Below are 14,588 nucleotides of genomic sequence, written 5' to 3' on the forward strand. Positions count from 1 at the left end.
GTTGGGAATAGGAAAAGAAGTCGACCCCTCCGGCAACAGGCTTTTATATGCGATGCACGACACACGTTCGTCCCTGCCGGCAGGTCCAATGAGCCAGAAGCACCATGAGCCTCCTCAGTACCGAATTGAGAATGTAATATCAACCCGTCAGACTGCATGTTTAATGCGCAGGCATATTTTTCGTTCTTGCAAGGGAGACGAGCACACGTCTCTCTCATCGAGCAGAGATGAGTATCTTTTGTTGTCGCGTAGTGTTTCGTTTCATCGGCTTGGTCTCTTTTCGAGAAGGCTGGGCAAGGAAGAGCAGTGGAGCTCATGAAAGCTCGAGGTGTGATTTTCGTAAGACAGCAGGCGCCATCGACCGTATACTCTTCGGATTTTGGAGGGGAGCGGGACAGAGCAACAGGACCATAGATTACCGTAACGAGTGTTTTGAGAAAAGCCCAGCACCATAAAGGCAGTTCCCGTTGGTTTTTGGAGAAAACAGGAAAGCCTGGGAAGTATAGAAGGATGAACCCCAAAGCTCCAGAAGTTGGCTTTTATATGGACTCCACTCCGTCCATCCTCGTTTTTCTTTCCCTTTTTGAGAGCAGATCCAGCGAGCCAGCAGCTCATGAAAACGTGCGTTGAGCCATTTGTAAGAGCCAAAATCGATCGGTATCCGTCTTTGAGTCGATGGAGTTGGAAATACAGCGGCGGCGGAACCCATGTAGTGAATGTTGTAGTGTTTCGTTGGAAACGAGCAGGCACCATAGCTCGTTCTGTTCCCTATTTGAAGTCTCCAGAGAGAATCAGGAGCTCAGTAGATTTTGGGAAAAGATTATGAAAGAGGATCTTGGGTGAAGCTCAACGACACACGAGAGCAAGCACCATGCGTTGATGCTGTGCTGATTTGGAAGAGAAGCAAGCACCATGAACTGTACTACCACCTTTTTTGACACATACAGTCAGGTCGTGAAGTATAAGAAACAAGGAAAGAAACATCGCAGAGGAAGCTTTTATATGCACACGACTACACGCACGTCCCCAAGGCACCACCGCCACCATCACCACCACAACTTTCAAAAACCCACATGCACCAAACCCATGACGTTGCAAAATATGAAAAAAAGTGTTACTTTCATTGAACATACAACCTAGAAGGAAGCTGAGATTGTCTGAACCACAAAGCACCAACCAAGCAACAACAACCCCCCGCCTCCCTCAAGAATCGATTTGCCAGACCAGTGTATTTCACATAGCCATCTTTCGTAGTCATCATAAACGCCAATATGCCCTCCCTTGCTTTGCAAATATCATCATCGTGATTTGCGAGCTTTTGCCTAGAAGCAATAAAGCTCAACGAGTGACTGTGCCGTTGTGAAACATGAAAGATAACAAAAGATTGGAAAGAAAACCAACAAAACCAAAACTCCTTCCTGTCCTCTCCCTCACTCCATTCCCTTCCCGAAACAAGTGGTGTTATATACGCCTTATAATCGCCATATATCCCGATGCAAGGTGAACATCCCGCGAGAAGGAAGAGTACAAACTTTATCCGAGGAGCTTATCTTTCGGTAAACGCTTAAGCGCTGCCTCAACATCCTTGTGATCCACCACGACGCCGCTCTCCGAACAACGAGCCTTGGCACGCAGCTCCGAGCACAAGTTGTCAATGTCAATGGTGCCATCCTTGAAATCCGGTCGACTAGACAATTTGTCCCTATTAAAAACACACGTTAGCAACCCAAAGCTCCTCTCAAATCTCGTCTTTTTCCATGCATGTAGTACGTACCAAATCTTGTGGCAATTCAGCAAAGAATTGACATCCTCGCCTGGAACAACCTCGTCCTCCCCATCTTGTATGCGTTCAATCTCCTCGAGCGGATTTGTCTTCTGCACAGCCGGTGTATCGCCAAAGTGGAAGGGAGAACCGTATCCAGTGTTGAGGAAAGCATCGTTGAAGAAGCCATTCGTAAAGTCGTTGCCGTCCCCAACGATTGCATTCTGCGTATCGCGGTATTCTCCGAAAAGCATCGGATCGAATTGTCCGCCGTTTTGGTTCGCAAAGTAATCGATGCCGTTGAGCGCCGCCGATGCGGGTGTGGGAGATTTATTGTTGTTGTTGTTGGCGTTGTTGGCGTTGGATAGGGTGGGTGAGAAGACTGCAGGAGAAGGTTTGTCGTCAGATGTGGACATCGCACGGGGCATGGGATTACGAGGGTTGCCGCAGGCCATGTTGAGCTTTTCGCAGAAGAGAACCTCACCTTCGGAGTTTCCGTGACACACATATCCGTCCTTGATTGTGTCCGCCTGCTGATTCGGCGAGGTATGACTTGGCTCTGGGGTCGTTCCGCACGACGAGTCCTGATTGGTGGGCGATGTAGAGGAGTTGGATGGGGAATCTGAATGGCTGGATGAGCCGCTGTTGAACTGGAAGACGCGTGATTGTGAGCTAGTAGAGCTCTCGGTGTTGCTGCGAGGAGTGTCATTGTTGTTCGATTTGCTGCTGTCGAAACCGAAGAAGCCGTTCAGACTGCCAGAACGCTGCCCGTTGCCTGTCATAGCGCCTGGAGAGTTTGTGAGCTGGCCATTAGCCTTGCTGGTCGGACTAAGCGCAGGTCCGGTGCTGTTGTGCCGACTTGACGCATTTGTCGAAACTGATGCGTTCTTCTTGGCCAAAGGACCGTTGTCTAGGAGCTGGGCGCCAGGGAGTCCGCCAAAACGCGGGAATTCGAAAGAGAAGTTGTTATTGCTGCTATTGTTGTTCAGCATCGAGCTAAAGCCTCCAGCGAGTGGTGGAGTGCGTGTCACTCCGGTGCTGTTCATTGAGAGTCGTTTGCGGTATTCGCGAAGTTCCATCTGCAGCCGTTGCACTTGAGCCCGCAGGAGCCCATTCTCGTGGTTTGTGGCATCAGAAGCTTTCTCGAGCTCTTGTACCTTGGTCTCCAAGTCCTTGAGGTGCTTTTCCTTACGTTCTCGGAAAGCTCGTTGGGCCGCGCGGTTCTGGGCTTTCCTCTTCTATAGCTGTTGTCAGTTTATACCAAGTGAGCATCCTCTATTTCACCTACAGTCGTAGGCTCCGAAGTCAGCGGCTTACGCCCCGGCTTCTTCGCTTGCTTGTCTTCACCCTCTCTTCGCTTGCCGCCGCCCTCGTCATCGTCGTCGCCCTCGTCACCCGGGCTCTTCCGCTTTTCGCTTGAATCGCCGGGCGTGTCGCCGGGCAGCGACCCAATCATGTCGCCGTCTGCGTTGTCGAAGTCGAAGCTATTGTCTCCGTCGAGGTAGTCGACAAAGGGGCTTTCGTCCATGCTGTTGTTGAAGTTGTTCGTGGGCGCCTGCTGTTGCGGCGAGGTGAAGTATGCGGGATCGAGACTATCGAGGGGATACTGAAACTGCGAATTGCTCATAGACTGCTTATTGCTAGAGCCGTTGTCGAAGCCAGCGGAAAAGAGGTCGTTTGGGTTCTGGTTGTTCGAGGCCAGAGCTGCAAGGAGGAGATCCTGCTGCGTCGCATCGAGGTAGAAGGGCGCACCGTTCTGGAAGTCGTTGGTAGTTCCTGCCATTGCAATTGCACTTGAAGGGTTGCGGGAACTGTGGTGTTGTGTGGAGCTCCGAGCAGAGCTTATGGGTGGTGTCGCTCGTCTGAGCCGCGCAGTGATGCGGAAGTTCGGAGGGGCTGGCGCTATCGGTCAAACACGTGCGATAACCGTTTTCGCCACCCTAGTGCCGCAAAATGTGGAGGACGCGGGCACGCTGGGGTATACGAAGCTGGTATTGGTGACGCAAGACGTTTGGCGTAGATGCGAAGAGTCTACAGTGGGCGGTCCGACACAGGCCAGCGGGCGGACGAATGTTTGGCGGGTCTGGGGATGGGGGCCTGTACCAGGCTAGAGCAGTCCAAGGGTGTAGCGCACTCACTCTGACGACCGCGGAGGGGAATGCGAGCAGGTAGTGGGCAAAGTAGACAATTTGTGTGAAAGGTGGTCAGATGGTGAAGGAGGAATGGCGTAACAGATCAATTCGCAGCCTCACAGCCTGGACGCCGGGTCTAATGCGGCACCCTAGCACCTTGGTTCGGGCGACTTTTCGGAGCGACAATGCTGGGCCTGTCACAAAGCGGCCGACAGGAGATGAACGGGTGAGCGACGTCACTGATAGGTTGGATCAAAAGGTGTGACTGTTCTCGCAGAAGCACGGCGTTAGAGAAGGGCGCAGCTGCACGTCAGGTTCAGCATGAGGTTCCCTGTGAGGTGATTGATAAGCACAAAGCTTGGTGGGGTAGGAGAAGAACGCCATCGAAGACAGTCAGAACGGACCAGCACATGCAGATCACCCCTTCCTGTTCCTGGCAAGGCAGCCAATATGGCTCCTCAAAACTACCTCAAATACTGTTTTCGCATCTAGGCACATTAACGTGCTAACCCATATCATAGGCACACGTTGTGGCTTGTACTGTTTCATTTCGACTTGGACGACTGCCGTTGCCTCCGTGGCTACTCTTCCAGTGGCGGCCACACTCTGGAGATGTGCTCCATCATGTTATGATTGTGGCCAAGTCATGTTCAACGCACAGAAACATCAAGGGAGATGTCGATCCATGTTTGCTCATTTGGAAACGTTGCCCTCTATGGAAGTCCACTGCGAGAGGCGTACAGATGCTTTCAAGGTTCTGATTCAGCATTACGCATGATGCGTCATTGTCATCTGCCTCTGAAGTCTGGCACAGGGAATACCCAAGCTTCTTCGCGCTTCAAAACTCTTTTTCTAATAGACAGGGCTTCTTTGTAGGAATTCTCCGTCCACTAGCGTTGATGAAGTCGCACGAAATGGTGCCAAGACATCTGGCTCTCATGGATGCCAAGAACCATGTTAGTGTAGAGAGACCATCATACACGCGACGGACATCCGCATGATTCGCGCGTGTCAAGATGACACCCTTGGAAATGTAGCCAGGTGGTGATGGTTCATTACAGCATTGAAACGCGCTCAATCACTAGTAGGGCTGAAGCGCGGAGAAAAAAGGGTCTAGGCTATGTGGGTCGATGCCAAGTCTAGCGCCTGCCAAGTCCAGCGTCACTGCCAGTCGCGACTTCCTCAATCGCAGGCGCGAGGTACAACAACTCAACCCCACCACAACACCACACCCACCAGACTCACCAGACTCCACGACAACATGGCGGACCAAATCAAGCAGACAAAGAACGCCATCAACGCCAAAAGGCAGGCAATCGCCGAAGAGGAGGGACTCCGCGCAGGATGGGCTGAGAGTGTGAGTTGCGCGCCACCAGGCTGTCGCATTGACTTGGCTAATATTGCATAGCTCGCAGAGATGGACAAGCTCATTGCCAGCACTGGCAGCTCCGACGAAATGACGGTCATGCGCACAGACATGCTGAACGAAATCGCCAAACACGATGCTAAACTTGAGCGATTGCGTCCTGAGCTCGCCGCTCTCGAAGCTCAGCTTCCCCAATCGCCCGCCGAGCCCGCTGGTCCCAAATTTGATCCTGAAAAGCACCCCGTTCTGCGCAAGGCCATGGAGAAGCAGGAGCCCGAGAAGGCAGTCTCATTTAGCATTGGCGACATCTGCGAGGCCCAGTGGACTGACAGGTCTTGGTACAAGGCCAAGATCCAGAGTATCCTCGGCTCCGTCTCAGCACCCAAGTATCTTGTTCGCTTCCTCGAGTACGATGATACACTGACCGTCGATCGCACTGCCGTACGTCCTCTTGCGAACAAGCGCAAGCGAGATGCCGAGCCTGCTTCTGTTGCAACTCCGCCTGCGCCTGTTGTCTCGAGCGCCCACGTCATCTCAGGACCTGCTAGCATGAACCCGAACGCACACGCTGGCAAGAACGCTGCTCTAGAGGTAAACGAGGACAAGAAGCCTAGTCGCATAGCTAACAAGGGTATCTTGAAGAAGAGGCAGTCGAATTGGGCAGATTTCCAGAGCAAGGGTGCTAAGAAGGGCGTTGTCAAGAAGGAGTCCATGTTCCGCACTAGTACTGACGCCGGCAGCCGAGGTGAGCAACCGTTTTCATCCTTGTTTGTACCCTCCCACTAACATGTCACAGTCGGCTTCACAGGCTCTGGCAAGGGCATGACCGAGACCCACAAGCGTCAGCGTTACGACCATAAGGGTGATGCCGAGAAGGACGAAGAGTATTCTGCCGACCGCAAGCGCTTTTGAGTATACTGAAAGACGGCCAACGGACACTTTGTGGTATGTGATTGTGAAATTAAATCATTTTGATACTTGAACCTCTTGCTTACGTTGCCCTTGGGCCAACCTCAGACCTAGGCATACGCGGTCATACAGCTATATGGAGTGATCCATGGCTGACCAAGAATCAAAGCTACTCGCTTTGCAGGAGAACACGGAGCTGACCTGATACAGGTTTTCTCTCATGCCACGGCTTGTCACGATAACCTACATGTGCCTCGACGAAGTCTACGGCATTTGCATATCTTCGGTATGACTCTTGGGTGCACACCTCCGTCTATTGAGCCATCTCACTAAGCACGACCGCTCTACAGGCGCTCTATACCCATTTCATCTGACATTGCTCGCCAAGCATCTTCCATGGCTATGGCCGGACATGGTGTCAGGTAAGACATGCTATTCTTCACGTTCCCTTCCATGTGGGCGTATGTTAGCCACTTGTTTTATGCACTATGGTTGCGTAGTGTTTTAGGTAGTCCATTACACATTTCGTGCTGGGAAATCTTCTGTAGGAATGAAACACGTGAAGAAGCGATGTGTGACTGCATAATTTTGTGACTGTAAAGTGTGCTGCGAGACTATAAACCTGTCGGCATGCTGCCGTGCCTTCCAGCGCGGTGGGTGCGGCTCTGTTCCCGAATGCCCCGCGGTCCCACCAAGACACACGTTCGCGTCTCTTAGCTCCGACCTCACCCCACGCCGCAAGACCTCAGCTACCGCGACGCGCCGGCCAACAGACAAGCACAAGGCATGTCGGAGTTGCTCGGTCGAGCTACTGGACTGCATTACGCGACTGAAGTATGGAGGCGGACTGGGATGAGGTATGCCTCCGTTTGTGCTCAAAATTATGCCTACCGCGACTGACGATTGCACAGCTAGCCATTGCTCAACTGCCGCCCCCAGGACCACATCTTCCTAATGTGCCCATATCTACATTCGCATTTGACACGACGCAAGAACTGCTATGGACGGGAAACAACCAAGTGAGTACGTTCACACATAATCCGTGCCGAGTGCAGCGGGACTTACAAGTCTACAGGGGCGCGTCACGTCCTTCTTCGGCCCTCATCTCGAACGATATACCTCATACCGCGGACACGCAACATCTGATGGCCCAGTCAAACAATTCCTCTTCACCGACAAGGGCGTGCTCTCAATTTCTAGGAACAGCGTCCACTACTCCCATCGCCGCGGGCTCACACAATGGCATCTGACGTACGTTGGCTACAGGAGGGGAATCAATGGCGCACACGGGCAGCGGCTGACTATCAGCATATAGGAGCGCCGAGTTCAAGGACATGAAATGTATGAACTTTACTTCGAAAGGTACGCGCGAGATCCTCGTCGCAGGATGTCAGGAGCAAATGTTCAAAGTGGATGTGGAAAAGGGCTTGATTACACATACGGTATGCTGTGTCCCTTGGAGAAGCTGACATTCGCTGACCAGTGGAAGCTCCCTGCCGAAGCACAGTATACCATTATGAAGCGCGCTGGACAGTACCTTTGTGCCGCTACTAAGAACGGCGGCATTCACATCTTGGACTCAAACTCGCTCTCCGTCATCAAAGTCTTCGAAGGACACACTGGTAGCATCAGCGATATGGACGCTAAGGGCGACTTCCTCGCAACATGTGGCTGGTCTCCTCGACAACAGTATGCGTATATGCTCGACCCATTCACCAATGTCTTTTCCTTGAAGACGCTCAAACAGCTGCCTCCCATTCCGTTTCACACGGGTGCAGCTTTTGTACGCATGCACCCCCGCATGTCCACCACTGCTTTTATAGCATCTCAAAACGGCCAGATGCAGGTCATTGATCTCATGAATCCGGACTCGGCCAACCTCCGGCAGCTGAACTTCTATGAGTCTTACCTTACTGGCTTCGAGATGGCACCATCTGGTGAGGCTATTGCGCTGGCAGACTCCAACTCTCAGATCCACCTGTGGGGTTCTCCTACCAAGGTGCATTTTCCAGAATACAGTAACCCTACAGAGACCGCCGACCACAATACCCAACCGCCGCCGCAAATGGACTGGAGCCCAGACACGTAGGTTTTGTTTGGCATGACGCTATGCCGATCACTGACATTTCCTAGGCCTTTGAGCACTGTTGGAATGCCATATTACAAGGAACAGCTGCTGTCGAGCTGGCCTAGTCATCTGGTTTTTGAAGTCGGCGCCCCTCCGCCCAAGATTGATAGCGCCATACTTAACAACATGACTCGCACCGAGATTGGCTTCTTTGCCAAGAATCCCAGAACAAAACGCAGAAACCAGGCTGAAGCGACACGGCAGGTGGACAGAGTAAGCGAGTCGTTGTCGGCGCCCAAGTTCTTGAGCGAGAAGACTCGAGCCTCGCAATCATTCACCGAACCAGATGCCCTGGCATCGGAGACCATGGAGACTCTGACTGATCTGCATCTCGACGACGTCACGCGCAAAGATGTTCCTGCCATGTATGGCAACGTAGAAATCAAGTACAGCAAGTTTGGTGTTGATGATTTCGACTTTGCGTATGTGTTCAAGTACACACTAATTACACTTGCACTAACTTGGTACCAGATACTACAACCAGACACCGTACTCCGGACTGGAGACACACATCACTAACTCCTACGCTAACCCTCTTTTGCAGCTCTTCCGCTTCACACCGTTGCTGCGTAATCTTGCGCTCCAGCACACTGCTTCACCGTGTCTTTTCGAGTCATGCCTCCTTTGCGAGCTAGGCTTCCTCATCGACATGCTTGAAAAGGCGGCTGGACTCAATTGCCAGGCATCCAACTTCCTGAAGACTTTCAGTGGCCTTTCAAATGCAGTCTCACTGAACCTACTCGAAGAGTTCGCGCCTAATGTTGCGCTCACCAGTATGATCCAGAATCTCAATCGATTCTTGCTCGAAAAGGTTTCGGAAGAGTTCCGGCAGATGCTACCTGGTCATACCGGTCCGTCAGCCATGGACCAAGTGCTGGAAACCCAGGCGAAAGCAAGCATGAGATGTGCACAATGCAACAACGAAACCATTCGTGGAGGCAAGAACTTCGTGAACGAGCTCGTGTATCCGGCGAAGCACGTTATGAAGAACACACGGATACCACGTCCCACCTTCTCACAAATCCTCAAGGCAAGTGTCGAGCGGCAAGACCAGACTAGAGGCTGGTGCACAAAGTGCAACCGGTACCAACAGATGGTGCAGCGGAAGACGATTCAATCAGTTCCTGGAGTACTAATGCTCAACGCTGCTATACAAAGTCACGAAGCAAAACTATTGTGGTCTATACCTAATTGGCTTCCACAAGAGATCGGAATCATAGTAGATCAAGGTCAGTTTTACTGCTTTGAGGGCCAAGATCTGAAGCTACACTTGCAACGCGGAGTACACCAGATCATGGTGTATGAGCTTGTCGGGATAGTTGCAGACATCAACAGCGGCGAGCATCAGAAGCCTCATCTCGTCGCGACCATCAACACCGCACCTTCCTCTCGAGAAGAAGACCTGGAAGACAGATGGCACCTTTTCAACGACTTCCTAGTCCGCCCCATCCCCAAAGAAGAAGCCCTCCGTTTTGAACCAAGTTGGAAACTGCCCTCTGTGTTGACTTTCCAGTTGAAATCCGCCCGCAACAAGATTGACGACTCCTGGAAAGAGAATCTAGACACTTCCATCCTATACAGATGGTGGTCGTCCAATCCACCACCCCCGGACACGAAATTCAAGCTTTTGCATTCCGAAGCCGAGAAACCGCGGCCGGGTTATCCCGTTGCGATCGATGCAGAATTCATCCGCCTCCAGGCTGAGGAAATCGAAATGAAAGCTGACGGTACCCGACAAACCATTCGCCCGGACCGCAAAGGTCTTGCTCGCGTGTCTGTCTGCCGTGGCGAGGGCGAACAAGCAGGCCTGCCCTTCATCGACGACTACATCGCCGTCACCGAAACAGTGGTCGACTACTTGACTGAATGGTCTGGTATCTCGCCTGGAGATCTCAGCAGAGAGACTTCGCCGCACGCGCCCGTGTCACTCAAACACGCGTACAAGAAGTTGTGGCTGTTGTTGAATCTCGGTTGTGTCTTTGTGGGACACTCCCTCGCCAACGATTTCCGAACCATTAATATTCATGTGCCAAAAGTGCAGGTGGTTGATACGAGTCAGCTGTGGTTTAAACCGGATTTCAAGAGGAAGTTGAATTTGAAGTTTCTGGCGTGGTGTGTACTCAAGGTATGTTGTTTTGTATGGCTTTTTATTACAGCACAATTTGTTGTGTTCAACGTACGAAGCTGACTTGTTGTTCTTCTTTTTCGCAGGAGAGTATTCAGCAGGAGACGCATGATTCGATCGAGGACGCGGTGACGGCGTTGAAGCTTTGGAGAAAGTGGCAGGAGTATGAGGATGCGGGGGTTGTGGAGACGATGTTGAATGATGTTTATAGTAGGGGTAGTATGGTGGGGTTCAAGGCGCCGGGGAGTGGGGGGCGTATTGGAGGTGGCGGGGTTGGAGGAGGGGGGAGTAGGGTGGTTAGCGGGAGTTTTGGTGGTGGTGGTGCGCAGGGTGGTGGGGAAGTGAATGATCCGTTGACGACGCCGAAGAAAGGGGGGAGTCAGTTTGGTAGTATGGGATTCAGGAGTCCGCTGAGGCGGTGATGGTGCGCTGGGTGGACGGATAGGCTTGACAATGTGAGTAGGAAGTAGAAATGAGTGATTATCAACCTGTTTGAAGTCTTTAGTGCGCCGATAATAGGAGTTGAAATGGTTCAGCTGTATCGTGTTATGGAGGATACATTTAAAGAACGATGATAACAGACTCCATTTCCAGAGATCGACTTGCTTGCGACTTTGGCCGTGGCTAGGTATGACGTAGATGATGTCATTCTGACCAAAAAGACTGTGGCCCGGAGTTGATGAATTCAACCAAGACGACAACAAGGCGCATAGTCAATTGCAATTTTACCGATGTGACGTGCTTACTCAACGAGTCGACGTTGTGTTTGCTAGTGCGGTTGTGGCATCATGTCAAGTCTAACCTATTTAGGCCGGAAGGCGTATCTGCATCATGATACATGCGACTACTTAAAGTTGCGTCAACTCAACTCTAGATCCAACAACCACGACGACTTCCATCTCTCCTGTTCACCCGCACTCTAAAGCTCTGTCCAAATATCATACAATGTCGGACGAAATCAGATCTTACGGCTGGACTGCCGTTCCAAGAGACCGTTCCAACGTCCCTTCTGCCAAGGAAGCTGCTGCTCCCCAAACCAACGCGGCCGCAGTCGACATCACAGGCATCTGGCCAGACAACGAGTTGACGAAAAAAGCGCGTGAATACGCGAAGCGCGAGTTGCCTACAGAGACGTACAACCACAGTCTCCGAGTGTACGCCTACGGTAAGCCACTCCCCCAAATCTCATTCGGCTTCAAACAAGAACAACACCTTTCTCGCCGTGTACCAACAACAGCAAATCCCCACTTAACACGCCCGCCCCTATTCAAACTGAAACTAACAAACACCGCAAACCAGGTCACCAGATTGTCACGCAGTACCTGCCCGACTGGAAGTCGAGCACGTTTTTCGAAACGTGGGCGCTGACATGCCTGCTCCACGATATCGGGACTACAGCGCAGAACATGTCGTCTACGCACATGTCGTTTGATTTCCAGGGCGGCTTCATCGCTCTGGCCAAGTTGCAGGAGTTTGGTGCCGCCAAAATACAGGCGGAGAGCGTTGCGGAAGCTATTATCCGGCATCAGGATCCTGGTGAGACGGGCACGATTAGTGCCATGGGACAGCTGATACAGGTTGCAACTGAGTTTGGTATGTTTGACTACTATTGCTGCTTTTGAACGTTTTTCCCTTTTTGTTCTTTCGTTGAAGAGTTTGTTGTTGTTTCCCAACGAAGAATACACATCTTACTGACTTGAAACTAAAAGATAACATGGGTTGGCAACCCCATCTCATAAGCCGTGAAGTGATTGAAGCGGTAACACGACAACTACCCAGACTGGGCTGGTCGACTTGCTTCTCACAACAGATTCGCAAGGAGATTGAGCAGAAGCCTTGGTGTCATTCGACGGCGATTCCGGGGTTTGCGGAGGCTGTTGCGGGCAACGAGGTTATGAAACCGTATGAATAAGGCTGGGTGGTGCATTGGAATGGATGGGAAGTTGGATGACTGTGATGGATAGGAGAAATGTGCAGAAGTACAGGATTGTCAGAATGTTATTATTGGCTGAACATTAAAGAAAGAATTCGACATCGCAGCCGATGTTTATGTTGATTCTACTGGCTACTTTTGACACGCCACGCTCTCAGGCTGCGCTACCACGTCTATTTCTATCATTGATATCAACGTCTTGCTTTGAGACCGCCGTGCGGACGAAGATCTAGTTGCCAATTGAGGTGCGGCTCAAAGTGGGCAGAAGATCATACAAGATGGCTCCTGAAAGGGGTACTTGAATCCTTTCTAGAATCAACGTTAATCACAGATGATTGGCCAGGTACGATAGAAGCAAAATTTACTTAGTAAATATAGGAAATGTCAAGGGAATTCGACCTTATAGTCCGTAGCACGAAACGTGCACGGACACTTTATCGGGAAGTTCCAACGCATTGAGCGCACAGACAGAGAACCAACGCAGGGTAAACGCCAAACTACTAGTTACGCCACTATCCCGCCCTAACATGACAGCATAAAAGCCGAGAATATAGTCTCGCCGGTTTCAACCATCAAACATCTGAGTGGGAAAGCAGCCTAGGAATAGTCTAGCTAGGCGCCAAGCAGAATCAGCTGTTCTAGAAGATGAATACAGTACACCAAGACAGCTACTACAGTGACGCCAGGTCAAGCGGAACCTGCCGCGTGTACAAGATCTGTCTAGATCTTAATGCATCCTTGATCGATCAGGACCAACTGAGCTACGGTGTCCAAGATGTAGTACGCTAGATTGCTGTTTGTTCTTTGCGTGATCAAAGCATCTCGTATTGGCTTTCACTTGATACTGGATACCAAGAGGAGTATCGCATGCCATCCCTAGATGGATTGACCGCTCTCGCATTCGCAGTCTTCCAAGTCGTAAGATATCAAGTGTTGTAGTAATTTCTCAAGGAGAATGGCCGAGTATATAACTTCCATGCTGTCTCACTTGAAAATATCATCAGCTCCATCAGTATCTCCATCAGCATCTCCACCAGCAACTTCATCAGCATCTTCACATTCGTTACAGTCCAAGTCTCTCAAGTCTCCAGACCATCTTTTCAACCCCACCGCTCAAATACTCCACGGTCATCCATATCTTCAGTTTCTAGACAGCCCAACCTTCTTCCACCATGCAGTTCACTTCCTTCACGCTTGCCGCTCTCGCCGCCTCCCTGGCTTCTGCTCAAGTTCTCCATGTCCCTGCTAGAGTCGGCACTGTGCAGCGTGCTTCCAACGCTCGCGTCTCTGCGAACAGAGATTTCGGCATGGCAGAGTTTGACAGCGGCATCATCTGCGATGACGAGACGAAGGGACCTCCAGTCTTCATCCTCGACGATGGCGTAACCATCGAAAACTTGATCATCGGTCCCAACCAGATCGACGGTAACATTCTTCCAACCCTACTTCTGGGAAACAACTCACTAACGCTTTGCAGGTATCCATTGCCGCGGCCGTTGTACCCTGAAGAACGTTTGGTTCAGGAACGTCTGCGAAGGTGCGAATAGTCTCCTCACTCACAAACGAAACCATGACGAACTAACATCTTGCAGACGCCGTCACCGCTCTTGGGCCAGGCGAAGTCCTCATCGAAGGCGGCGGTGCCACAGGCGCCAACGACAAGGTCATCCAGCATAACGGCAAAGGCCGCGTGACCATTCGCAACTACACCGTCACCAACTCGGGTAAACTCTACCGTAGCTGCGGTAACTGCTCCAACAACCGGGCAAACAGTCCTCGCCACGTCGTGATTGAAAATGTTCGCGCTAGCGGTATGACTTCGGACCTTGTTGCTATTAACAACAACTTTGGCGATACGGCTGTTGTTACTGGTACTTGTGGTAGCAACAATAAGGATGTTTGCATGAACTACTTAGGCGTTGAGAAGGAGGCGGGGAGGGATGGTCCGCCCATGAAGAACAACAATGGTTGCTCTGGTCTAGGAAGTGTTGAATCCCTTCCCGTCTGCAGATAGATAGTTGTGTAGCTCGTGGGAGACTACAGTGCGATGGTACATTTGAGATAAAGACGCCTTTTACTCGGCTGGAGGTCGGCGGGTTGCACCTCGCAGAAAACAATATAAAGGTAGAGACTCGCAAGACTTTATCACTGTATTAGTACTTTGACTATCATTGTTTTCAATTTACAAGCGCTCTGCTGTCTATTGACCCACGCCATAACCTACCTATCCTCG

The 14,588-nt window shown here is 51.3% G+C and overlaps 6 protein-coding genes across 6 annotated transcripts; 4 read left to right on the plus strand and 2 right to left on the minus strand.

Annotated features, from left to right (window-relative positions):
* Positions 1-185: 185 nt before the first annotated feature.
* CC77DRAFT_67546 (hypothetical protein) lies at positions 186-1,143 on the minus strand. Its single transcript, XM_018532718.1, has one exon. It carries the CDS (start codon positions 751-753, stop codon positions 262-264), a length of 492 nt encoding a protein of 163 aa, XP_018385964.1. The 5' UTR covers positions 754-1,143; the 3' UTR covers positions 186-261.
* Positions 1,144-1,533: 390 nt separating this feature from the next.
* Positions 1,534-3,545, minus strand: CC77DRAFT_935775 (AP-1-like protein; the record flags this gene model as incomplete). Its single annotated transcript, XM_018534457.1, has 3 exons — positions 1,534-1,702; positions 1,775-3,000; positions 3,051-3,545. The coding sequence occupies 3 exons, from the start codon at positions 3,543-3,545 to the stop codon at positions 1,534-1,536; spliced, it is 1,890 nt and encodes a 629-aa protein (XP_018385965.1).
* Positions 3,546-5,155: 1,610 nt separating this feature from the next.
* CC77DRAFT_935779 (hypothetical protein) lies at positions 5,156-6,172 on the plus strand (the record flags this gene model as incomplete). The annotated part of the gene is made up of 3 exons (XM_018534458.1): positions 5,156-5,251; positions 5,303-6,005; positions 6,057-6,172. 3 exons carry the CDS (start codon positions 5,156-5,158, stop codon positions 6,170-6,172), a joined length of 915 nt encoding a protein of 304 aa, XP_018385966.1.
* Positions 6,173-7,005: 833 nt separating this feature from the next.
* CC77DRAFT_1061131 (cysteine proteinase) lies at positions 7,006-10,844 on the plus strand (the record flags this gene model as incomplete). The annotated part of the gene is made up of 8 exons (XM_018528393.1): positions 7,006-7,026; positions 7,081-7,188; positions 7,245-7,420; positions 7,485-7,611; positions 7,659-8,254; positions 8,303-8,719; positions 8,769-10,422; positions 10,509-10,844. The coding sequence occupies 8 exons, from the start codon at positions 7,006-7,008 to the stop codon at positions 10,842-10,844; spliced, it is 3,435 nt and encodes a 1,144-aa protein (XP_018385967.1).
* Positions 10,845-11,131: 287 nt separating this feature from the next.
* On the plus strand, positions 11,132-12,464 carry CC77DRAFT_962462 (cyanamide hydratase). Its single transcript, XM_018535645.1, has 3 exons — positions 11,132-11,587; positions 11,722-12,015; positions 12,132-12,464. Exons 1-3 carry the CDS (start codon positions 11,368-11,370, stop codon positions 12,332-12,334), a joined length of 717 nt encoding a protein of 238 aa, XP_018385968.1. The 5' UTR covers positions 11,132-11,367; the 3' UTR covers positions 12,335-12,464.
* Positions 12,465-13,509: 1,045 nt separating this feature from the next.
* Positions 13,510-14,369, plus strand: CC77DRAFT_1070027 (pectate lyase; the record flags this gene model as incomplete). Its single annotated transcript, XM_018529103.1, has 3 exons — positions 13,510-13,780; positions 13,833-13,892; positions 13,948-14,369. The coding sequence occupies exons 1-3, from the start codon at positions 13,528-13,530 to the stop codon at positions 14,367-14,369; spliced, it is 735 nt and encodes a 244-aa protein (XP_018385969.1). The 5' UTR covers positions 13,510-13,527.
* Between the last annotated feature and the right edge of the window lie 219 nt (positions 14,370-14,588).

This window comes from Alternaria alternata, assembly GCF_001642055.1.
Source record: "Alternaria alternata strain SRC1lrK2f unplaced genomic scaffold CC77scaffold_10, whole genome shotgun sequence".
NCBI lineage: Eukaryota > Fungi > Ascomycota > Dothideomycetes > Pleosporales > Pleosporaceae > Alternaria > Alternaria alternata.

Coding starts and splice junctions, on each gene's coding strand:
- CC77DRAFT_67546 (XM_018532718.1), bottom strand. CDS start 753: ATGGTGCCTGCTCGTTTCCAACGAAACACTACAACATTCACTACATGG.
- CC77DRAFT_962462 (XM_018535645.1), top strand. CDS start 11,368: ATGTCGGACGAAATCAGATCTTACGGCTGGACTGCCGTTCCAAGAGAC. Junction 11,588..11,721: donor TCTCCGAGTGTACGCCTACG/GTAAGCCACTCC, acceptor ACCGCAAACCAG/GTCACCAGATTGTCACGCAG. Junction 12,016..12,131: donor ACAGGTTGCAACTGAGTTTG/GTATGTTTGACT, acceptor TGAAACTAAAAG/ATAACATGGGTTGGCAACCC.